Below are 26,094 nucleotides of genomic sequence, written 5' to 3'. Positions count from 1 at the left end.
TTATTGGAGAGGATTCTTCAAGACAGGATTTATTCCCACTTAGAAATAAGTGGACATATTAGTGAGAGGCAACCTGGTTTTGTGAAGGGGAGGCTGTGTCTCACTAACTTGAATGAGTTTTTCAAAAAAGTGATGAAGATGATTGATGAGGGTACAGGGACTTCAGTAATGCCTTTGACAAGGTCCCTCATGGTAGACTGGTGCAGGAGGTGAAGTTGCATGGGATCAGAGGTGAACTGGCAAGGTGGATATAAAACTGGCTCGGTCAAAGAAGGCAAAGGGTAGGAGTGGAAAGATGCATTTCTGAATGGAGAGCTGTGACAAATGGTGTTCCTCAGGGATCAGTGCTGGGACCTTTGCTGTTTACAATATATATAAATAATTTGGAGGAAAATGTAACTGGATTGATTACTAAGTTTGCAGATGACACAAAGGTTGGTGTATTTGCGGATAGCGGTGAGGACCATTAGAGGATACAGCAGGATATAGATCAGTTGGAGACTTGGGCGGAGAGATGGCAGATGGAGTTTAATCCGGATAAATGTGAGGTAATACATTTTGGAAGGTCTAATACAGATAGGAAATATATAGTAAATGGCAGAACTCTTAGGAGTACTGATAGGCAAAGAGATCTGGATATACAGGTACACAAATCACTGAAAGTGGCAATGCAGGTGGAGAACATAGTCTAGAAGGCATATGGCGTGCTTGCCATCATCGGCCGAGGTATTGAGTTTAAAAATTGGCAAGTCATGTTGCTGCTTTATAGAACCTTAGTTAGGCCGCACTTGGAACATAGTGTTCAATTCACTTTGGAAAGGGTACAGAAAAGATTTACCAAGATGTTGCCTGGTACGGAGGGCATTAGCTACAAGAAGAGGTTGGAGAAACTTGGTTTGTCCTCATTGGAACAACGGAGGTTGAGGGGAGACCTGATAGAAGTCTACAAGATTATGACAGGCATGGACAGAGTGGATAGTCAGAAGCTTTTTCCCAGGGTGGAAAAGTCAATTAGAACATAGAACATAGAACATAGAACATAGAACATTACAGCGCAGAACAGGCCCTTCGGCCCACGATGTTGCGCCGACCAGTTACAAAAACAATGACCCACTAGCCTATACCAATCCCTTTTCGTCCATAAACCTATCCAGAGATCTCTTAAACGCCCCCAAACTAGACGCATCTACAACTGCAGCAGGCAGGGCATTCCAATCCCTCACCACCCGCTGGGTAAAGAACCTACCCCTGACATCCGTCCTGTAGCTACCCCCCCTTAATTTAAAGTCATGCCCCCTCGTGCTAGCTTTCTCCATCCGAGGAAAAAGGCTATCACTATCCACCCTATCTAAACCCCTAATCATCTTATATGTTTCAATAAGATCCCCTCTTAGCCGCCTTCTTCCCAACGAAAACAACCCTAGATCCCTCAGTCTCTCCTCATAGGACCTCCCCACCATACCAGGCAACATCCTAGTAAACCTCCTCTGCACCCTCTCCAACGCCTCCACATCCTTCTTGTAATGCGGGGACCAGAACTGCACACAGTACTCCAAGTGCGGCCGCACTAGAGTAGTGTACAGTTGCAACATTACACTGCGACTCCTAAATTCAATCCCCCTACCAATAAACGCCAAGACACCGTACGCCTTCTTGACAACCTTATCTACTTGATTCCCAACTTTCAGGGATCTATGTACACACACACCTAGATCCCTCTGTTCATCCACACTATTCAAAGTCCTCCCGTTAGCCCTATACTCGACACATCTGTTGCTCCTACCAAAGTGAATTACCTCACACTTCTCCGCATTAAATTCCATCCGCCACCTCTCGGCCCAGCTCTGCAACCTATCTAAGTCTCCCTGCAGACTATGACACCCTTCCTCACAATCTACCACACCTCCAACTTTGGTGTCATCAGCAAATTTACTAATCCACCCAACTATACCCTCATCCAGATCATTAATAAAAATTACAAACAACAGTGGCCCCAAAACAGATCCCTGAGGCACACCACTCGTAACTGCACTCCATGATGAATATTTACCATCCACCATTACTCGGGGATATAGGTTTATGGTGTGAGGGGCAAGGTTTAAGAGAGATGTACGAGGCAGATTTTTTATATAGAGAGTAGTGGGTGCCTGGAACTTGTTGCTGAGGGAGGTAGTGGAAGTGGATACGTTGGTGACTTTTAAAGGGTGTCTTGACAAGTACATGAACCAGAAGCATAGGGGGTTTTAGTTAAGTCAGGCAGCATGATCAGTTCAGGCTTGGCGGGTCGAAGGGCCTATTCCTATATTGTAATTTTTTTTGTTCTTTGTATAACTGCAATTATGCTTCAGCAAAATCCTATAAACAGCACTGGGGCTGAATTTCCCCAGGGCTTCACCGTGTCCCCTGTGACAGAGTAAGAGAGAAAACATTAAAGGATTTGGCACATTTGCAAGTAGATATAACAATAGGCCCAGATGCCCAGGGTTGCACAGTGATTATCACTGCTCACAGCACCTGGGATGCAGGTTCAATTTCCACCTTGGGTCACTGTCCGTGTGGAGTTAGTACATCCTCATCATGTCTGCCTGGGTTTCCTCCCATATTCCAAAGATGTGCAGGTTAGGTTGATTGGCTAATGCTCAATTGCGTCTTAGTGTCAGGGAGACTAGCAAGGTAAATATGTGGGGCTACGGCAATGAGGTCCGAGTGGGATTGTTGTCTGTGTAGACTTATTGAGCCAAATGGCCTCCTTCTGCATTGTAGGATTCTATGAAATCTACCCTAGGCCGCTAAGAAAAGCAAGGGAGGAAAGCACATAGGTTCCTACTAATATTTTCCAATCTTCTCCAACTACAGGAATTGTACCTGAGGACTGGAGGATTGCTAATGTTATACCATTATTTACAAAGGCAGAAAAGGATAGATTGAGTAATTACAGACCAACAGCCTAATCCCAGTGCTGGGCAAGTTATAGGGGAAAATTCTGAGGGACTAAATTAATCACCATTCAGAAAGGCAGCAAAGACAGCGAAAGTTATATCTGGGTAAGTGGATTGAATTTTTTAAGGGTGAGTGATGTGGTTGGATTTAGTTTACATGGATTTTAGCAAGGCCTTTTCAGGTTCCATATTGAGATTGATCAGTAAAGTAAAAGTAAAGAAAAAGGCAAAGTGGATCCAAAATCAGCACAGCCACAGGAAGCAAAGGATCAGGTGGTTTGGTGATTCATAGGTTTTCAGTGGGGATCTGCAAGGCCCAGTATTGGGTCCCTTGGGTTTTGTGATATATATCAACGATCTACACTTAAATGCTGGAGACATGATTAAGAATCTTCTGATGATATAAAGTGGCCTGTTGTGTGATGAATAGTGAGGTAGAAAGCTGCAGACTGACTGCAGGAAGATAGCGGTGGACTGGTCAGGTAGATGGAAAAGCTGGAACTGGAATTTACTTTGGAGAAGAACAGGATAATGTATTTGTGGAGGGCAAACAAGTAAGGAAATTCACAATAAGTGGTAGGATACTGAGAATTGTAGAGGAGTAGGGGGACCTCGAGTGTGTAATCACAGATCCCTGCCGTTTTCAAGGCAGGTAGATAAAGTGGTCAAGGCAGCAAACAGATGCTTCACTTCATTAGGATCGAAAGCAAAGTCAGTTTATTTATTGGTCACAAGTAGGCTTACATTAACATCGCAATGAAGTTACTGTGAAAATCCTCTACTCGCCACAGTCTGGTGCTTGTTTGGGTCAATGCACCTAACCAGCACATCTTTCAGATTGTGGGAGGAAACCAGAGTACCTGGAGGAAACCCACACAGTGACACAAGCCAGGAATCGAACCCGGGTCCCTGGCACTGTGAGGCAGCAGTGTTAACCACTGTGCCACCGTGCTGCCCACAGGGAGGTTGTATTGGAACTGTACAAGACAGTAGGTAGACTGCAGATGCATTAAATCTGGGCTACATTGCAGATCAAAATGGAAAGGACACAGAGAAGATTGATGAGGATTTTGCCAAGACTGTGGAATATTAGTCATGAACAAAAGTTGTTTACTTTAAAACGGAGGAGATTGAGGGGAGAGTTAATTATGACGTATGAATTTGAGGAGTCTGGATAGAGTGGATTAGGTGGTCCAAGAGTGCAATAACCAGGGGCATAAATTTAAAGTTATTGGTAGAAGTTTTAAAGGGGAATTGAGGAGTATATTTTTCATCTAAAAGATGGCAGGGAAATAAATCTCACTGCCTGGGAGGATGTGAAAGCAGAAACACAAATAGCATTTCAAAAGTACTGGATATGTACTTATTGAACTGTTTCCTGGGGTGAAGGGGTTATTTTATGAGGCAAGGCTGAACAGGTTAGGTCTATGTCCACTGAAGCTTAGAAGACTGAGAGGTGATCTTACTGAACCATATGAGATCCAAAGGGAACTTAACAGACTGCCTATTTTGATGTTTCCCTTTGAGGGAGAGACCAGAACTAGGATGCTCCATTTAAAAACATGGGATCGCTTAAGACAGAGAGGAAGAGAAATCTTTTCTGTTGGGTTGTTAATCGAGGGAATTCTCTTCCCCAGAGAGCAGTGGAGACTGGCTCAGTCAAAGGGCTATGGGTGTAGGCAGGAGAGTTGAGGCCACAGTCAGATCAGCCATGATTTTATCAGTTGGCGAAGCAGGCTTGAGGGGCCCAACGGTCTACTTCTTCACCTGAATTTGTATGTAAGTGTCGCATTCTATAATGCCAGAAAGTGGGGTTAGCCTGCCCTTTCATGATTGCCATGAACAAGATGAGCAAAATGTCCTTCTCCTGTGCTGTAAGTACGCTCTAAGTTCAGGGGAAATCCTTATTTGTGGTTAAGCTTCAGCAGCGGAGGGAGAAAATTTGCTCAGTAAGTTTCCACCTCCCCCGCCCCAATTTGCTTTACTTGAATAATTCAAGCCCTATATATTTAATATCAATAATCCAGTTAGTTGGAAGTTATTCAGCTCTATACAAAAAGACACAACTTACACTCCCCTTACTATGGTTTATATTAGTAAATCCTTTGAATGCTTCACACCAGTAATCCTTGTTTTACATTAATAAAAACTCTGTTTCCTCTGCTTTTACATCTAGTCCTCTTACATTCAAGCATTTTCCTACCTCAGCCAGTTTCACTGCTCTGTAAGCGAAGCCATTTGTAGATAACTTAAAATTACTGACACTGAGATGGTGCTTGCTGCAGCCTCTAGTGTACATGTGGGAGGTTAGATAGTGTGACAGGCAGCATGCTGAGTTCCTATCCTAGAAACACCACTTGACTCCTACAGTCTGGTCACCTGCCTCAGTGGGAAGCGAAATGATGATTTTATTTCTGTTCAACTCAGAGTAAATATTTTAATTTTGCAGGGAGAATAGAAATTAATTAAAGGCAAACACTGGAAAGATGAAGTAGGAATAGAGAGCATTCTGGAAATATACATCAGGACAGTCATTAGCTGAATAGACAGAGTGGAACCCTTTATAGAATTGACACAAAAGATTTTGCCTGAAACATTAATTTGTATTTTTCCCTTTAGGATTTATTTGTCTAATAAGGATGTGCTGGATTGACCGAGTGGCATCAACTAAACACAAATATTAAGAACTTAACCAGAAGGAAAAGAAAATTTAGAAAACAAAATAATATTATGGGAATATCAACTAGATATGTACTACAATACACTATGTGTGTGTGTGGTGGAAGGGGATGGGCTGTGTGCTTGCACATATCTGTGTGTGGAGATGCTATTGCATCTATTCCCCCGCCCTCCCAATCCAATGGTGTCTTGTTAACCCCCACCCCAGTAATAGATTACCCATTATTCAACAAGAAATGCTCCTTGCTCTCATTAATTTTACAAGACATTAATTTGACATTGTCCCCACTTGCGATGTCTGCACATGCCATTGTCAGAAGGGGCTGAGACCTCCTGCCTCCCACTCGAGGTACAGGTCACACTGTTGGAAGGAATGTAGGCTTGATGATGCAAGGCAAGGCTCCAATTCCAGTTACACATCATGAAGTCCCAGTGATAGGAAAACAGGAATTGTACAGCCCACAATCAGGGTCAGGCTTTCAAGAATACCCAGGCCTTTCTTGCCACTGCTGTTGGTGACCCCATGGTGACTTTGGCTGCTGACTTCGGGCAATACATGCACAGACGCAACGTAGAGGAATGTCCCAGCAGAGAAGAGCAGCCCAATACCAGTGGCCTTGGTCTGGTGCAGTGAGCCAATGCTGCTCTGTGAAGAAGAGGGGGAAACAAATGATCAGATTCAGATGGGGCTATCAACTTGTAACAGCTGATCCTCCACATCACACACCAATAAACCAGCACCCTACTACAACTTGCAAACAGATAGGTCTGGGACACGCATTTGAAACACTCCGAAGAAACAGGGAGGGAGCAAAGAGGAAGGGAGAGTGGGAGAGAAAAAGTAAATGGAAAGGAGGGAAGGGATGTGCAGAAAGGAAGGATGGAAGAGGTAAAAGACAAGAAGGAATGAGGAAAGAGATGAAGAAATGAAGAAGGATAAAGTGGTGAAGGAGGAAAAGAAGTAAGAAGAAAAATCAAACTGATTTTATTGTAGATTGTGAAATCACAGCTGTGAACATGAATTCCACTCAATGGAGATTTTGAGCAGAGAAGAAGATGATAGAGGCTGAGGGATGGTGGGACTGATGTGTGAGGAGAGATTGACTAGGTTAGGATTGTTTTCACTGGAGTTCAGATGAATGAGGGAGGATCTCAGAGACTTATAAAATTCCAACAGGTCTAGACAGGATGGATGCAGGGAGGATGTTCCTGTTGGTGGGGGGAGTCCAGAACCAGGGGTTACAGTCTGAGGATTCAGGATAGACCATTTAGAAAGGAGGTGAGGAGACATTTCTTCACCCAAAGAGAGGTGAATCTGTGGAATTCATTACCAGAGGATGTAGTTGATGCCAAAACTTTGAATGTATTCAAGAGGCGGTTGGACATAGCACTTGGAGTAAATAGGATCAAAGGTTATGGGGAAAAAGCAGGACTAGGCTATTGAGTTGGATGATAAGCCATGATTGTGATGAATGGTGGAGCAGCTCGAAGGGCCAAATGGCCTCCTCCTGCTCCTATCTTCTATGTTTCTGTGAATCTGAGTGTGGGATCTGAATTTGAAATGGAGGAGGAGGAGGAGAGCGAGAGAGGAGGAGGAGGAGGAGGAGGAGGAGGAGAGGAGAGACAGAGCAGAGGAGATTGAGAGAGGAGAAAAGAGAGGAGGGCGTGAATGAACGGAGGCATGAAAACAAGGTGGAGACTGAGTTTTGGAGGTGGATTTAATGGTGGGGCTTACCTTGCTGACGATAAAGTAGGTGGTGATGGCAAGAAGTGGGGCTGCCAGAGAGAATACAAAGAGATGTTTCTGAATCTGCTGTCTCTCTAAACCCGCGTGCATCAGATACGACACCAAACCAAAGGATGCAGGAGCCTGGAAATGTCCAGATGGACAGCAGTGAGCACACACAGTCAACTCTGCCAGGCAATCTCAATGAATGATTTTATTCACAGAATCTGCATGTAATTCTCTTGCTTTCTCTCTGTTACACACCCACCCTGTAACATAAACAGGGCCTAGTTTTAAGGCTGATAAAATTGGATATCCTAAATTAAAGAATTGGGCATTTTAAAAATCAAACACAGTCAAACCTCAGGCAGGCCAGTTGTACAATAGACAAACCTGTCTGGGCCTGATTCATCAATCTCCCATCAAAGGTCTCTGCACCCTACTGATACTTAGCAGGAGATCATTGCACCCCACTGAAATGCACCAGCTTATTGTTAGAAGCTGAGATTGGGCCAGACTTTCTGTCACCACAAGCTCCTGCAGTTGGCTTACTCTGATAACACCTGCTACCTTGCTTGTTGATCTAATTTTGCGATTTGAGGTTAAATTGAGCAAAGTGAAAAGGTCCCAATTTGGAAATTGGGAGTGGCAAGGAACGTAAAGGAGCAAATAAAAGAGCAAATGGAAGCTAAATTACCCAATCAAATGGGACTGAACTGACTGAGGAAAAGATTAGGAATGACTAGTGTTATAAAATGGAGGTTGACCCCCCCCCCCTCTAAAAACTGACACCAAAACATCCAGAGTACCTCACCTCATAATCTGTAAAGAGTATGTGTGAAGCGGTGCGAGCTACGCTTCAGCAACTCTTGAGGTTGTAAAAAAATAACTCCCTGATATACTCACTCTAAAATCAACACCTAACAATTTACTTATCTAACAGTGAACGTATTAACTAAACTCTTAAACTGAATAAATCCTTCCCACTATCAACTATTCCTGAATAAAACAAGATTCTAATGATATGTTTTTCAATAAAAACAATTCCTACTCATTAGCAAAAATAGAGCGTAGTCATTCTCTAAATTACAACCAGGTTTTGTGTCTTCTGGAATATTCTGGGTGTTCTCTGTTGATTTTTCTGCCTGGAACTTCTTTCTTCTTTGGTACCTTTGCTATCAAGATGGTGTTTTCTCTAAGATGAAGCTACAAGAGCCAGCGATTCTCTCTCTTGAGAATTGAGAGCTGTGAGCTGTTACTTCTGGCAGGTGGCAGTTGCTCTCTTTTTGTTCCACTGCCCCCTTCTTTTATACTTGTGATGACATATCAATATTTCCCACAATAGGATTGGTCCTAGGTTGTCAAAACTATCAGATTTAAATTAAATAGGTTCTTGGTATCTTAAGTGCCTGATTCAAATTGATTGGCTAAATTCAAAAGCCTATTGTCCTGGTAACCTTGCTGCTTGGCCTTTTGATACAAATGTTTCCGTTTGGCCTCTCTATGTACTTGCATTTTTTTAACTCTTTAATCACAGAAAAAGCACCACCTTTTAAAGGGACCATACAAAGCTTTTTCCCTTGCGTTTTATAAACGCCAATCTACAATTACTCACCCAATTTTGCTACACTAGGGAATGATAGACCCGACATTAGTACGTCCAGACATTATAGGACAACATGCCAACTAAGCTAATTGAATTCTAAAATACAGTATTGCTAATATGTCACGTACACTGCTGACCATGCCTGAGAGATGTAGATTGAGTGAGAAGTTGGAAATTTGGTTAAGCTGAGGATTAAGGACAGAGGGAGATATAAATGTTCTACAGTGCTGTTCGGGAATGAGTTCCGGGATCTTCTCCCAGTGATAGTGAAGGAGCAGCGATATAGCCCCAAGTCAGCATGTTGAGTGATGGGGAAAAGTGGAGAGAGTGGTATTTCCAGGATATCGCTTCTGTCTAACTTCCTGCTAATGGGAGTCAGTGGGAAGAGAGTTACTGTCAAAGAGACCTCCACAGTGCCTTCTGTAGACAGTACATACTGCAGGCAGCTGGAGGGACTGGATGTTTAGTCCACTGGCAAAAGCACGATCGAGAAACCAGCTTCGTCCAGGATGTCTAAGCACTGAGATTTGAATTTGTTTAAAAAGGTGTTTAAGGGGAAGCCAGATTAATGAAAGACCAGTCTCCTCCTGGTTATAGAAACTGACAGCACATTCTACTCCTTTCTCCACAGCCAGTTTGGGGGCAGCAAACTCCTGTGGTCAGCAATGTGATAATGACTGCTGTTATAGCGATGTTGGTTGTGTGATAAACATTGGTCAGGACATCAGGACTGCCGTGGGTGAAGGAGAAGGTCCAGCACCTTCTCAGGTGATCCTCACCACCACTAGCCAGAGCTCACCAACGCTAAATGTGAAAGTTAGCATGTCTGTTCACCTTGTGAAGGATGACGGCAAAGAACACAATAACTTGGAGAGAGATCTGGGAAGACCCTGCTGCTGTACCAAGGGCCACACCGTCCGCTGGAAAAGGCAATAAAACAGGTTAGTTATGAAGCCATGTTACAGAGGAATTCCTTTTCACATAAGGAGGTTACATTACAGTTACACAGAATTCCAGTTAGTTCCCAATCTATAATAATGCTTTTAATCTCGGCACTCTATCTGCAGAAGGATAGATAGACCTTGGAGGGGGTGTAACAGATTCATCAGAACGTTACCAGAGTTAAAAGAGTTAGAATCATAGAATCCCCACAGAAGGCTTGAATCCGTCATCAAGGAGAAAAAAGCGAGGCATCTTGAGGAGACCTGTTTAATAGAGCAGACGCAGCACGGTTTCGTTAAGGGGAAGTCGTGTCTGACAAATTTATTGGAATTCTATGAGGATGCATCTAGTGTGGTGGACAGAGGGGAACCGGTGGATGTGGTGTTTCTCGATTTTCAGAAGGCGTTTGATAAGGTGCCTCACAAAAGGTTGTTACAGAAGGTTAGGGGGCATGGAGTTGGGGGTAAGGTGTCAGCGTGGATAGGGGATTGGCTGTCAAATAGGAGGCAGAGAGTGGGTGTCAATGGGTGCTATTCGGATTGGCGGATGGTGACGAGTGGAGTGCCCCAGGGGTCGGTGCTGGGGCCTCAGCTATTTACCATTTATACAGATGATCTAGAGGAGGGAGCCGAGTGTAAGGTGTCGAAATTTGCTGATGACACAAAGATTGGTGGAATGGCAAATTGTGCGGAGGGTGTGGAAAGTCTTCAGAGGGATCGAGATAGGCTGAGTGAGTGGGCGAGGACCTGGCAGATGGAATACAATGTTGGCAAGTGTGAGGTGATCCACTTTGGTAGGAATAATGGTAGGAAGGACTACTACTTACAGGGCGAAAAGCTGCAGCAGGCGACGGTGCAGAGGGACCTGGGGGTCCTTGTGCATGAGTCACAAAAACCCAGCCTACAGGTGCAGCAGGTGGTCAGGAAGGCAAATGGGATGCTGGCCTTCATAGCGAGGGGGATAGAATATAAAAGTAGGGAGGTCTTGCTGCAACTGTACAGGGCACTGGTGAGGCCGCAGCTGGAGTACTGTGTGCAGTTTTGGTCGCCACACTTACGCAAGGATATTTTGGCCTTGAAGGCAGTGCAGAGGAGGTTTACTAGGCTGATACCGGAATTGAGGGGGTTGAGCTATGAGGAGAGGCTGAATAAACTGGGTTTGTACTCGTTAGAGTTTAGAAGGATGAGGGGAGATCTCATTGAGACGTATAAGATGATGAATGGGATGGATAGGATAGAGGTGGAGAGACTCTTCCCGCTCAGAAAGGACAGCAGGACTAGAGGGCACAGCCTCAAGATAAAGGGGGGGACGGTTTAGAACGGAGTTGAGGAGGAACTTCTTCACTCAAAGGGTGGTGAATCTCTGGAATTCTCTGCCCGTTGAAGAGGTGGAGGCTGCCTCGCTAAATATTTTTAAGACGCGGGTTGATGGGTTTTTGATAAGCGAGGGGATTAAGGGTTATGGGGAGAGGGCGGGAATGTGGAACTGAGCCACGACAGATCAGCCATGATCTTATTGAATGGCGGGGCAGGCTCGAGGGGCTAGGTGGCCTACTCCTGCTCTTATTTCTTATGTTCTTATGTTCTAAGGTGGCCAATCAGCCCATCAAACCAGCACCAACTCTCTGACAGAGCCACTTACCCAGGTCCTTTACCCTGCCCTATCCCCGTAACCCTACACTGAGCCCCTCTCCACACAGAGCACCCCTTCCCCCACCACACCGAGTGCCCCTCCCACATACTGAGCACCCCCCCCTTGCTCCACACCAAACCGAGCACCCCTTTCCCCCCCAACACACCAAACCGAGCACCCCTTTCCCCCCCAACACTGAACCCCCCCCATACACCAAACCGAGCACCCCTTTCCCCCCCCAACACACCAAACCGAGCACTCCTTCGAACTGAGCACCCCTTTCCCCCCCAACACCGAGCCACCCCCCATGCACCAAACCGAGCACTCCCTCTGCCCACACCCCAGTCCTTCATCATCCTCACTCCACACCACACTACCCCGTGCTCCTCGCCTCATTGTTCTACACAAAGCCTAAGCATTTTACTGCAAACTAGACAGAAGACTCTTCACCAGCTCAAACACATTTCACTTAAAACTGAGCCCCAAACTCCACCAGGCCCCTGTGGATAGTTTAAGTGGGAGAAATCAGTCTTGGTACCTGCAGCATGAATAACCAGGCCCAGTGTTGCAGTGAGGCTAGATCCAGCACCCGGGCCTGTCCTGGGCTCTGTGTGGAAACATAAAATATTATGTTAGTGGCGAATAAATATATAACTCATCACATCAGAGGCCCATCTGCCCTGTCCAGCCAGTGATAAAGATCCCGTGATGTGATTTCAAAAGGGGTTTTCCATTATATTCTGGCTAATGTCTATACCTTGATCATCTCTACTGTGTGCAGTTTTGGGCGCCGCACCTGCGCAAGGATATTTTGGCCCTGGAGGGAGTGCAGAGGAGGTTTACTAGGCTGATACCGGAGTTGAGGGGATTGAGCTATGAGGAGAGGCTGAATAAACTAGGCTTGTACTCGTTAGAGTTTAGAAGAATGAGGGGAGATCTCATTGAGACGTATAAGATGATGAATGGGATGGATAGGATAGAGGTGGAGAGACTCTTCCCGCTCAAAAACGACAGTAGGACTAGGGGGCACAGCCTCAAGATAAAGGGGAGGCGGTTTAGAACGGAGTTGAGGAGGAACTTCTTCACTCAAAGGGTGGTGAATCTCTGGAATTCTCTGCCCGTTGAAGTGGTGGAGGCTGCCTCGCTAAATATTTTTAAGAAGCGGGTTGATGGGTTCTTGATAAGAGAGGGGATTAAGGGTTATGGGGAGAGGGCGGGAAAGTGGAACTGAGCCACAACAGATCAGCCATGATCTTATTGAATGGCGGGGCAGGCTCGAAGGGCTCGATGGCCTACTCCTGCTCCTATTTCTTATGTTCTTATGTTCTAAAAATAGATGACTGGTCATTATCACATTGGAATGGTTATAGCAAAGATATCCTGGTGCTCCAGAGCTAACCGTGTCCCCTAGCCAAGTTGTTCCAGTATAGCGACAACACTGACACCTATTCCAGCAGGTCTGGCCTCTGTCCCCCACAAGAAAATCCAATCCAGCCAACTCCTGCCCCATTGGCCTTCTCTCAATTAAAGTCACAGAGGATGTCTTCAAAAGTGCTGTCAAAAGGCTCATTGTGTTGCAGTTTGGGTTCTGTCAGGACCATCCAGAGCTCATTACAACCAAGACGAAGCAGCTGAACTCCAGAGTGTGGTGAGAGTGACAGCCCAGGACATCAAGGTAGCATTCGACCAAGTGTGGCATCAAGAAATCCTCGCAAAACTGGAGTCAATGGGAATCAGGGAAATCTCCCTGCTGGTTGGACTCATACTCAGCACAAAGGAAGATGGTCATGATGGTTGGAAGTCAATCATCTCAGCTCCAAGACATCACTGCAGGAGTTCCTCAGGATTACTGTCCTAGGTCCAACCATCTTCAGCTGCTTTGTCAATGACCTTTCCTCCATCAAAAGGTCAGAAGTGGGATGTTTGCTGATGACTGCACAATATTCAGTATCATTCACAACTCCTCACTATCAATATTCTCCATATTTATTTTGTCTATCTCATGATTTTGAACACCTTTATAAATCTCTTTTCAACCTTCTTTTATCTCAGGACAACTACAGAGATACAAGGTATCAGATTTTCTGAAAGACAATTAGGGGTAGGCAATAAGGTGCCAATGAATCCCTTATCAACAGGAAAGGCTGAAAAGAATAGCTGGCTGTAAATTGGTTATGATGTGGAGATGCCAACATTGGACTGGGGTAAACACAGTAAGAAATCTCACAACACCAGGTTAAAGTCCAACCAGTTTATTTGATAGTAAACCCACAAGCTTTCGGAAACGCTGCTCCTTGGTCAGGTGTGTGGAAAGTTCCCTTCTCTGATCAGAACTTTCCACACACCTGACGAAGGAACAGCGTTTCCGAAAGCCTGTGGGTTTACTAACAAATAAACTGGTTGGACTTTAACCTGGTGTTGTGAGATTTCTTACTGTGTAAATTGGTTGCCATCTTTCTTACATTACAAAGTGACGACAAAAGTGAAACACTTAGGGACATCCTGAGGGTGAGATATAAAGGTAAGTTTCTGCATCAAACTCCTGGAGTACATGTACCTGTGTTGGTGCTTGGTACAGGTTGAGTGATTGACAAATGGATTCTTCGAGACAGGATTTACTCCCACTTGGAAATACTTGGACGTATTAGCGAGAGACAACATGGTTGTGGTCTATATGGGGAAGGGGAAGGTCATGCCTCATTAACTTGATTGGGTTTTTCGAGGAAGTAATGAAGACGATTGATGAGGGTAGGGCAGTGGATGTTGTCTACATGGACTTCAGTAAGGCCTTTGACAAAGTCCCTCATGGCAGACTGATACAGAAGGTGAAGTCGCATGGGATCAGAGATGAGCTGGCAAGATAGATACAAAACTGGCTCGATCGTAGAAGTCATGATGTGTAGATGCCAGCATTGGATGGGGTAAACACAGTAAGAAGTCTCACAACATCAGGTTAAAGTCCAACAGGTTTATTTGGTAGCAAACACCACGAGTTTTCAGGGCTTTGCCGCTCACCTGATGAAGGGCAAAGCCCCAAAAGCTAGTGGCATTTGCTACCAAATAAACCTGTTGGACTTTAACCTGGTGTTGTGAGACTTCTTATGTGTTTACTCGATCATAGAAGACAGAGGGTAACAGTGGAAGGGTGTGTTTCTGAATAGAGGACTGTGACAAATGGCATTCCTCAGGGATCAAGTGCATGGACTTTTGCTGTTTGTAATATATATAATTGATTTGAAAGAAAATGTAACTGGTTTGTTTAGTAAGTTTGCGAACAACACAAAGTTGGTGGATGTGTGGATAGCGATGAGGACTATCAGAGGATACAGCAGGATATAGATCAGTTGGAGACTTGGGAGGAGAAATGGCAGACGAAGTTTAATCTGGACAAATGTGAGGTAATGCATTTTGGAAGGTCTAATACAGATAGTAAATATACAGTAAATGGCAGAACCCTTAAGGGTATTAATAGGCAAAGGGATCTGGGTGTACAGGTACACAGGTCACAAAGTGGCAATGCAGGTGGAGAAGGTAGACAAGAAGGCATATGGCATGCTTGCCTTCATCAGCCGGGGCATTGAGTTTAAAAATTGGCAAGTCATGTTGCAGCTTTATAGAATTTAGTGAGGCTGCACTTGGAATATAGTGTTCAATTCTGGTCACCACACTACCAGAAGGATGTGGAGCCTTTGGAGAGGATACAGAAAAGATTTACCAGGATGTTGCCTGGTATGGAGGGCATCAGCTGTGAGGAGAGGTTGGAAAAACTTGGTTTGTTTTCACTGGAGCATCGGAGGTTGAGGAGTGACCTGAGAGGCATGGACAGAGTGGATAGTCAGAAGCTTTTTCCCAGGGTGGAAGAGTCAATTACTCGGGGGCACAGGTTTAAGGTGTGAGGGGCAAGGTTTAAAGGAGATGTATGAGGCAGATTTTTTTACACAGAGGGTGGTGGGTGCCTGGAACTCGCTGCTGGGGAAGGTAGTGGAAGCAGATACGGTAGTGACTTTTAAGAGGCTTCTTGACAAATACATGAATGAAATGGGAATAGAGGGATACGGTTCCTGGAAGGGTAGGGGGGTTTAGTTAAGTCAGGCAGCATGGTCAGTGCAGGCTTGGAGGGCCGAAGAGCCTGTTCCTGTGCTGTAATTTTCCTTGTTCTTTGTGGAAGTTGCAGTGCTGGATTGGGTGAAAGAGATTTGCCAATATCAATGAGAGGTCAGTGTTCACCATATGGCCTGGTTAATGTGTGCAAATCAACATGTGCCATGCAGTTAGGTTTGGATACAATCATTGCTAATGCAACAACATTTCCAGGCATGGGGTGACAAGGTTTGTGCTGTGTCAGCAGTTCATTCAGCGTGTGGGCTGAGGAATATGGATTTGTAAACCCCAGAACGGAGATGGTGCTGAGGGCCTGACAGAAGGTGAGTTACCTGCTGGTCGGCCTTTTCATTGTCAGTTTGGGGACAATCCCCGAGGTGGATGTGATTAGTGATGAGGGACCTGAAAGCTAGGCCCAGCTTTACCACCATCAGAGGCAGCAGGACTTTGAAGGGGCAGCGATGGCTTATGGAGGGGGTAATCCCACAAGCTGCAGTTTGGGACAGGCCCCCAGCAATGGCCTTGCCTTCCCACTTCATTCATCTGCTTGCAATAGGCTGGTTGAAAGGTTTGTGATGGCTTGTCATGCACAGTCAGTCACAATGGGAAAGTGAGCAAACTTCCTCTGTCCAAACTACAGCATCCAGTGTAGGAGGAAACTTGCTAGCCTTACCTCTGCAAGCTTCTTGAAGCTGTTAAACCATTCTTCTGATCTGCTCCATTATCCTTCCACAGTTTTGACCCATCTTGCAGCTCCTTCTGTATGAAAATCCATACAGGCTGCCCTCCAACCAAAATCTGCAAAGGGCACTCAGTGTTCTGGGACACATTCCAGCCACGTGTAGCTCAGATCCATCTGACCAGTCCTTTCCTCACTGGCCAACAATAGCTGCTCCTTTAAAGAGGGGCTGCAGTCCTTGAGGGATTGGCCAAATACAGGCTCCTATCAGAGACGAGTGAAAAGGGTGAGGGCAGGTGCAGAAAAGGAGAGGGGTGGGAATATCAGTGAGGGGACAGAGGTAGGTAGAGGAGGTAAGTAGGTGGGAGAGCAGAGAAAGAGAAGGGGGAGTGGCAAGAAAACTTTGCACTGTCCCAGCTGGAAAAACATATGAGCAGCAGGATGTTTGTTCTTGTGTGGTGTACTGGATCCCACCGATATAGTCAGGGTAACTGCCCCAAAATCACCCTATTATAGAAAAGATATTATTAAACTAGAAAGAGAGTGCAGAAGAGATTTACTAGGATGCTACCAGGACTTGAGTTATAAGGAGAGGCTGGAAAGACTGGGACTTTTTTCTTTGGAGCGAAGGAGGCTGAGGGGTGATCTTATAGAGGTCTAAAATAATGAGGGACATAGATCAGCTAAATAGTCAATATCTTTTCCCAAAGGTAGGGAAGTCTAAAACTAGAGGGCACAGGTTTAAGGTGAGAGGGGAGAGATACAAAAGGGTCCAGAGGGGCAATTTTTTTCAGAGGGCGGTGACTGTCTGGAACATCTGCCAGAAGTAGTAATAGGGGTCGGTATAACTTTGTCTTTTAAAAAGCATTTAGATAGTTACATGGGTAAGATGGGAATAGAGGGATGTGGGCCAAATGTGGGCAACTGGGACAATATAGGGGTTTAAAAAAAGGTGGCATTGACAAGTTGGGCCAAAGGGCCTATTTGCAAGCTGTAAACCACTATGTCTCTACGAATCCAGCTTCCTTCTGACCAGCTCAGCTTACTCTCAAGCCCTTTTCTGATTTATTCATTTAGAGAAAAGAAGATCTTTCCAATCATTTCAAACCATATTGGCTGAATAGAGGATGTGCCAAGTTTAACAGCAGTTGTCTTTTTGCTTTGGGCAAGAACACTGTTTTTTGGGACATGGGACATTTTCGGAAGCAGAGAGAGAGCTTGCTTATCGGAATCAAAGCCCAGAGACAGAACAAAGAGAGTCTCTATTCACTGGCGAGAACCTGTCTGTCACCCAATCTCAGATACTCCCCATCCACTGCCAAAAGCAGCAGCCAGTACAAAGAGTGTACTGTAGAGTGAGCAGACCTGACTGCTCAATGACCTGATAGTGCAGGAAGAAAAGACACAAACTAATGAGATATTGCCAGCTTAGAACCAAACCTCACCCACGGCACATTTCACCTATTTATACTCAGTGACACGGACAAGCTGCCAGTTATCTCCCTCCCCAGGATGAAATAGGGATTTCAATGTGCCAACTGGCCTGTGCTGCTGTTTAGCCACCGAACAGTCAATATCACTAATGCCGTGTGCCAGTGGAGTTTCTGTCTCACTGACCTGACTGAGGGAGACGGAGCTGCTTTTTACTGGTTGAGGTTTGTTTTTTGGGTGCCCAATGGGAATGACAATGGTAAGTTGTTAAGAAGAACCTGGATTGAATCAGACTTCAAAAAGGATGGTGTGAACCTGGGTTTCATCGCGAGCTCCAGCTCCACCAGAATCATAGAACCCTACAGTGCAAGAGGAGGCCATTCAGCCCATCGAGTCTGCACCAACCATAATCCTGCCCAGGCCCTAGCCCAATAACCTCATGCATTTACCCTAGCTAGTCCCCTGACACTAAGGGGCAATTTAGCATGGTCAATCCACCTAACCTGGACATCTTTGAACAGGAAACTGGAGCACCCAGAGGAAACCCACACAGACAGGGAGAATGTGCAAACTCCACAGAGACAGGGAATCAAACCTGGGTCTCTGGCAGACAGCAATGCTAACCACTGTGCTGCCCTACCCTCTCAAAGCTCTTTAGCTCTAATGCCTTTGTGGAGGGTTCTTTTGGACTCAAAACTTGCAGGTCCCACCTACGGTGTGGGCTTGTTCAATGCAGTTCTGTATGACAACGAGGAATAAAATCAAGAACTGAGTGCCTCACTCAGCCATTTTAGACGGTAGCTAAGAGTCAACCACATTGCTGTGGGACTCAAGTCACACGTAGGCCAGACTGGGTAAGGATAGCAGATTTCTTTCCCTCTTGGGTTTTTACATCTTGGGTTAGATGTTGAGGCCCGTTACTGAGACTGGCTTTCAATTCTGGATTTATCAATTAATTGAATTCACATTTCACCAGCTGGGATTTGAACCAGTGTCCCCAGGGCATTAACCTCTGGATTACTAGTCCAGTGACATTACCACTCTGCCACCATCTCCCCTCTTCAGTGATTTTAAATCAGAAAACACACAAGTGGAGAACTGTAAATCTATCTTCAGCTTTAGGAACTGGATTACCACTGGCTTTCCTCCCACAGTGGGGCAGCACGGCAGCACACAGATTAGCACTGCTGCCTCACAGCGCCAGGGAGCTGGGTTTGATTTCCGGCTTGGGTCACTGTCTGTGTGGAGTTTGCACATTCTCCCCATGTTTGTGTGGGTTTCCTCCGAGTGGTCTGGTTTCCTCCCACAGTAAAAAGTCTGACAACACCAGGTTTTAGTCCAACCGATTTATTTGATAATATACTCACAAGCTTTCGAGGGGACTGCCTCTTCGTCAGGTGAATGGAGAGTTCTGGCCTCAGACAGAGCATATAAAGCACAGACAGTTTAGAGATTACTGATTAGAATGCGAATCTTTACACCTAACCTGCTGTTCAAGTCATAAAGTGGCCGACAATGTGAGTGGAAGGAGCACTGATCACAGTTTAAAGAGATGTGTATTGTCTCCAGACAGTACAGTAAGTGAGGTTTTGCAAACCCAGGCAAGTCACGGGGGTTACAGACAGTGCGACATGAACCCAAGATCCCTGTTGAGACCGTCCTCATGTGTGCGGAACTTGGCTATCAGTCTCTGTTCAGCGACTCTGCGCTGTCGTGTGTCGTGAAGGCCGCCTTGGAGAATGCTTACCCGAAGGTCAGAGGCTGAATGCCCGTGTCCACTGAAGTGTTCGCCAACAGGAAGGGAACAGTCTTGCCTGGTGACTGTCGAGCGATGTTCATTCATCCGTTGTCGTAGCATCTGCATGGTCTCCCCAATGTACCAGAATCTTCAACCGATGCTGTACACTAGATACATCGATGACATTTTCTTCCTCTGGCCTCATGGTGAACAATCACTGAAACAACTATATGATGATATCAACAAATTCCACCCCACCATCAGACTCACCATGGACTATTCTCCAGAATCAGTTGCATTCTTGGACACACGCATCTCCATTAAGGACGGTCACCTCAGCACCTCACTGTACCGCAAGCCCACAGACAACCTCACAATGCTCCACTTCTCCAGTTTCCACCCTAAACACGTTAAAGAAGCCATCCCCTATGGACAAGCCCTCCGTATACACAGGATTTGCTCAGATGAGGAGGATCGTGACAGACACCTCCAGACCCTGAAAGATGCCCTCGTAAGAACAGGATATGGTGCTCGACTCATAGATCGGCAGTTCCAATGCGCCACAGCGAAAAACCGCACCGACCTCCTCAGAAGACAAACACGGGACACAGTGGACAGAGTTCCCTTCGTCGTCCAGTACTTCCCCGGAGCGGAGAAGCTACGACATCTTCTCCGGAGTCTTCAACATATCATTGATGAAGACGAACATCTCGCCAGGGCCATCCCCACACCCCCACTTCTTGCTTTCAGACAACCACACAACCTCAAACAGACCATTGTTCGCAGCAAACTACCCAGCCTTCAGGAGAACAGTGACCACAATACCACACAACCCTGTCACAGCAACCTCTGCAAGACATGCCGGATCATCGACATGGATACCATCATCACACGTGAGAATACCATCCACCAGGTACATGGTAAATACTCTTGCAACTCGGCCAACATTGTCTACCTGATACGTTGCAAGAAAGGATGTCCCGAAGCATGGTACATTGGGGAGACCATGCAGACGCTACGACAACGGATGAATGAACATCGCTCGACAGTCATAGAACATAGAACATAGAACATAGAACATTTCAGCGCAGAACAGGCCCTTCGGCCCACGATGTTGCGCCGACCAGTTACAAAAACAATGACCCACTAGCCTATACCAATCCCTTTTCGTCCATAAACCTATCCAGAGATCTCTTAAACGCCCCCAAACTAGACGCATTTACAACTGCAGCAGGCAGGGCATTCCAATCCCTCACCACCCGCTGGGTAAAGAACCTACCCCTGACATCCGTCCTGTAGCTACCCCCCCTTAATTTAAAGCCATGCCCCCTCGTGCTAGCTTTCTCCATCCGAGGAAAAAGGCTATCACTATCCACCCTATCTAAACCTCTAATCATCTTATATGTTTCAATAAGATCCCCTCTTAGCCGCCTTCTTTCCAACGAAAACAACCCTAAATCCCTCAGTCTCTCCTCATAGGACCTCCCCACCATACCAGGCAACATCCTAGTAAACCTCCTCTGCACCCTCTCCAACGCCTCCACATCCTTCTTGTAATGCGGGGACCAGAACTGCACACAGTACTCCAAGTGCGGCCGCACTAGAGTAGTGTACAGTTGCAACATTACACTGCGACTCCTAAATTCAATCCCCCTACCAATAAATGCCAAGACACCGTACGCCTTCTTGACAACCTTATCTACTTGATTCCCAACTTTCAGGGATCTATGTACACACACACCGAGATCCCTCTGTTCATCCACACTATTCAAAGTCCTCCCGTTAGCCCTATACTCGACACATCTGTTGCTCCTACCAAAGTGAATTACCTCACACTTCTCCGCATTAAATTCCATCCGCCACCTCTCGGCCCAGCTCTGCAACCTATCTAAGTCTCCCTGCAGACTATGACACCCTTCCTCACAATCTACCACACCTCCAACTTTGGTGTCATCAGCAAATTTACTAATCCACCCAACTATACCCTCATCCAGATCATTAATAAAAATTACAAACAACAGTGGCCCCAAAACAGATCCCTGAGGCACACCACTCGTAACTGCACTCCATGATGAATATTTACCATCCACCACCACCCTCTGTCTCCTATCTGCTAGCCAATTCCTGATCCAACTTCCTAGATTACCCACAATCCCATACATCTGCATTTTCTGCAGAAGCCTACCATGGTGAACCTTATCGAACGCCTTACTAAAATCCATGTATACCACGTCAACTGCCTTACCACCATCCACCTCTTTGGTCACCTTCTCAAAAAACTCAATAAGGTTAGTAAGGCACGACCTACCCGCTACAAAACCATGCTGACTATTTCTAATCAATTCATTACACTCCAAATAACTATAAATCCTATCCCTAATAATTTTTTCTAAAACCTTGCCCACAACAGAAGTAAGACTCACCGGTCTATAATTCCCGGCAAAGTCTCTGTTCCCCTTCTTAAACAATGGGACAACATTCGCTATCCTCCAATCCTCCGGGACTACACCAGAGACCAATGACGACCTGAAGATCTGAGCCAGAGGCTCTGCAATCACCTCTCTAGCCTCCCAGAGAATCCTAGGGTAGATCCCATCCGGACCAGGGGACTTATCTATTTTCAGCCCCTCAAGAATTTCCAGCACATCCTCTTTATCAACCGTAATACTGTCTATTTTACACCCCTGCAACCCAATGTCCTCCTCAGCTATATTCATGTCCCCTTGCGTGAACACCGAAGAGAAATATTGGTTCAATACTTCTCCAATCTCCTCCGGTTCCACACACAACTTCCCCCTGCTGTCTGTAACTGGCCCTAATCTTGCCCTGACCAACCTTCTGTTCTTGACATACCTATAGAACGCCTTAGGATTCTCCTTAATCCTATCAGCCAAAGTCTTCTCATGTCCTCTTTTAGCCCTTCTCAACTCACTCTTCAACTCCCTCCTAGCCAATCTAAAGCTTTCTAGTGCACTATCTGAGCCCTCCAATCTCATCCGAACATAAGCCTCCTTTTTCTTTTTAACCATCGACTCAACTCTTTTAGTGCACCAGGCAAGACTGTTCCCTTCCTGTTGGCGAACACTTCAGCGGTCACGGGCATTCAGCCTCTGACCTTCGGGTAAGCATTCTCCAAGGCGGCCTTCATGACACACGACAGCGCAGAGTCGCTGAACAGAGACTGATAGCCAAGTTCCGCACACACGAGGACGGTCTCAACAGGGATCTTGGGTTCATGTCGCACTATCTGTAACCCCCGTGACTTGCCTGGGTTTGCAAAACCTCACTTACTGTACTGTCTGGAGACAATACACATCTCTTTAACCTGTGATCAGTGCTCCTACCACTCACATTGTCAGCCACTTCAGGTCTTGAACAGCAGGTTAGGTGTAAGGATTCGCATTTTAATCAGTAATCTCTAAACTGTCTGTGCTTTATATGCTCTGTCTGAGGCCAGAACTCTCCATTCACCTGACGAAGAGGCTGTCCCCTCGAAAGCTTGTGAGAATATTATCAAATAAATAGGTTGGACTAAAACCTGGTGTTGTCAGACTTTTTACTGTGTTTACGCCAGTCCAACACCGGCATACCCACATCATTCCTCCCACAGTCCAAAGATGTGCAGGTTAAGCTGATTGGCCATGCTAATTGCCCCTTAATGTCAGAGAGTTAGTGGATTAAATAAGTAGGGTTATGGCGATAGGGCTTGGGTGGGACTGTGGTTGATGCAGACTAGATGGGCTGAATGGCCTACATCTGCACTGTCAGGATTCTATGATTCACGCCTGAATACACCAAACAATATCATTAAATGCAAAGTAAAGATAGTAATGACCATATTTTCTTCCACTGCTAAAGTGTGAAAGTTGAGATATTATAAATGCATTTTAACAGAATCTTGCACCCAACTGATGCAAGGTGCATCCAATTCCCCCAATTTGTATAAAAGGAAAATGCTCTGGGCTGATGGGTTTCATGGCCTCTTCCTGTGCCGTAAATTTGTCTATGCTTCTAGCCCAAGCTGTTAAATATTTGAAGACTGTGAACAATGAGGCCGATAGGTCCACTCTGAAAGTCCCACTGTGTTTATGCAGACAGATCCCGGCTCAGGTACACTGAGTCTGCTGCTCATGAGCTGCTCTTCCGGTTCAAAGCAAGACAACTGTTTGAGTGATTTGTAATCTTAAATGCTGCTGTGTTGAGGAAACACCACCACTTCCAGGATCCCCCCCAACGCATCGTCCCAATGTGGAAATATATTGCCCTTCTTTCATTGTCACTGGGTCAATCCCACAAGGTACATTCAGAACCATGGGAGGCTTTGAGTACAGGAGTAAAGATTCTTGCTGGAGTTGTACTTAGCCTTGGTGACTGTGCTGGGTGTATTGTGTACAATTTTGGTCTCTTTACCCAAGGAAGGATATACTTGCCTTAGCAGAGGTTCAGTGAAGGTTCACCAGACTGATTCCTTGGATGGCTGGAAGTCCATTGAGGAGACTGGGGCTGTATCCTCTATAGTTTAGAAGAATGAGAGGCAATTGAAGCATACAATGTTTCTTACCGGGCTCGACAGGGTCGATGCAAGAAGGGCATTACCCCTGCCTTGGGCAGGAATAGAACCAGTGACAATAAGAGGCAGGCCACCTCGAATTGAGATGAGGAGGAACTTCTTCACTCAGAGGATAGTGAATCTTTTGGAATTCTCTATCCCAAAGGGCTGTGGGGGTTTACATATTGAGTACATTTGAAACTGAGATTGAAAGATATCTAAATATTAAAGATATCAAGGGAAAATAGCATTGGGAACAGTATAGTAGAAGACTAGCTATGATCTAGTTGAATCTTGGAGCAGGTTCAAAGAGCCAAATGGCCTACTCCTGCTCCTATTCCTTTACTTCTTACCATATGGGCTGCAGCAGTTCAAAACGATATTTCACCAGAAGGGGTTTAATTATGTGCAGTGAATGCTTGGCTTTTCATCTCTCAAACTATGGAAACAAAGGTGAATATTGAAAACATAAGCTATTTTAGTCAGAGAGTGGAACATTTACCTCCTTGCCACACAATGCAGTTGCCGATTTGATCAACAATGAACATCAGAAGGAAGCCCATGACAAGGGAGATGCCAATGATGAAGTGAGGAGGTACAAACTGTTTTGTGTCAGCCTGGTTTTTGTCAGACATCTGGATTTCTGCAAGGATTTGACTCTGGGACATATTCCTGGGCTGATCTGCAATTTCAGATAAAATGTTTTTCCAAAATCTATTTTCAGAAGAGGTTTTTTTTGCTTTTTGTCAAAGCTCCCCCCTCCAACCACCCCCTCACGCCATCCCCCCAAACACCCACCCCCTCCACAGACCCCTCACGCCGCCACACCCACCCCCTCCACACACCCCTCATTCCCCCATACCCATCCCCTCCACACCCCCCTCATGCCCCCACACCCACCCCCCACCACATCCCCCACACCCCCTTCATTCCCCCACACCCGCCACCCACAAACACCCCCTTCCCCCACCCCCACATGACCCCTCCATCTCCCATCCTACCAGGCCCCACCCTTACATAATAGACAGAGGAACAGAATCACAGATATATAACTAACTAACTTGGAGGGGATAATCTGAAAGATTTATATATCTAAATAGGGAGGGCGAGATATTGTTAAATATGACAAAACTATCAGTTTTCTGTCAGGAGAACATATCCTAGGGCAGCCAGACATGCGAATTTATATTGGGCAGCCTTCATTACGGCCATATTATCACCATTAGCCAGAGTATGATATCCTGAGGTGGAACCTCCCCATTCGAGCCTTTCCGACAGGAAAAGTACATCATGGGCTGCAAAGCAGTCTGGAAGGTCCGAGAGGGTGTAAAGTGTTCTATAAATGCAAGTTGCTCTTTTTTTTTCTAATCAAATCAATTAGGAGAGTGAGGTTGTGCCATCTGAGTCAGAAGCATTGAGTATCTACCCTATCAACAGGATAGAAGAATTGCTTCATCAGGGGAGTGTGATCCAGTGACTCATTGCAATGGACAGAGGGAAGGAAGCAGGAGGGAATGGGAAAAGGGATAAGGGGTGGAGAAGGGGAAAGGGAGCTGTAGGGGTGAGGAGGGGAGAGCTCTTACGGCCTATGATTGTATTGCCATTTAGACTTTACACGCAGTGAACTCAGACAGTAAGATCATTCGATATGAATACTCTGAGTCTCACTGCTCCTACAGTTTAGCAATTCCATATTCATGTTCAGTCTAATCTTCCACCTTGATGTATATGGCAGTTAATTTGTTCAGATGGCTGAATTGGTAGAGGATGATTCCAGTGGTCTGGGCTCAATCCACGTGTTAGATAGTGCCCAGTGCCCAGTCTCTGAACCTTTGATAAGGTTCACCATGGTAGGCTTCTGCAGAAAATGCAGATGTATGGGATTGAGGGTAGTCTAGGAAATTGGATCAGGAATTGGCTAGCAGATAGGAGACAGAGGGTGGTGGTTGATGGTAAATATTCGTCATGGAGTTCAGTTACGAGTGGTGTGCCTCAGGTGTGCCTCTGTTTTGGGGCCACTGCTGTTTGTAATTTTTATTAATGATCTGGATGAGGGTATAGTTGGGTGGATT

At 45.7% G+C, this 26,094-nt stretch overlaps 1 protein-coding gene across 2 annotated transcripts in view; it reads right to left on the bottom strand.

Moving 5' to 3' along the window:
- Positions 1-2,064: 2,064 nt before the first annotated feature.
- Positions 2,065-26,094, bottom strand: part of LOC145339424 (zinc transporter ZIP9-like) — a 52,067-nt gene continuing 28,037 nt past the window's right edge. The window contains exons 3-7 of one of the 2 annotated variants that reach the window (XM_080183881.1): positions 24,525-24,704; positions 12,063-12,131; positions 9,785-9,870; positions 7,354-7,488; positions 2,065-6,264 (exon numbers count right to left, since the gene is read on the bottom strand). In XM_080183881.1, coding sequence (XP_080040007.1) covers positions 6,031-6,264; positions 7,354-7,488; positions 9,785-9,870; positions 12,063-12,131; positions 24,525-24,704 — 704 coding nt within the window. In that variant the 3' untranslated portion in view covers positions 2,065-6,030. The remainder of the gene's footprint in view (positions 6,265-7,353; positions 7,489-9,784; positions 9,871-12,062; positions 12,132-24,524; positions 24,705-26,094) is intronic. The other variant, XM_080183883.1, reaches the window with a different exon arrangement.

The sequence above is a fragment of the Carcharhinus amblyrhynchos genome, unplaced genomic scaffold (genome assembly GCF_965287045.1).
Source record: "Carcharhinus amblyrhynchos unplaced genomic scaffold, sCarAmb.v2.hapA scaffold_456, whole genome shotgun sequence".
NCBI lineage: Eukaryota > Metazoa > Chordata > Chondrichthyes > Carcharhiniformes > Carcharhinidae > Carcharhinus > Carcharhinus amblyrhynchos.
The sequence above is the reverse complement of the archived record's forward strand: the minus strand, read 5'-3'. Positions and strand labels throughout refer to the sequence as shown.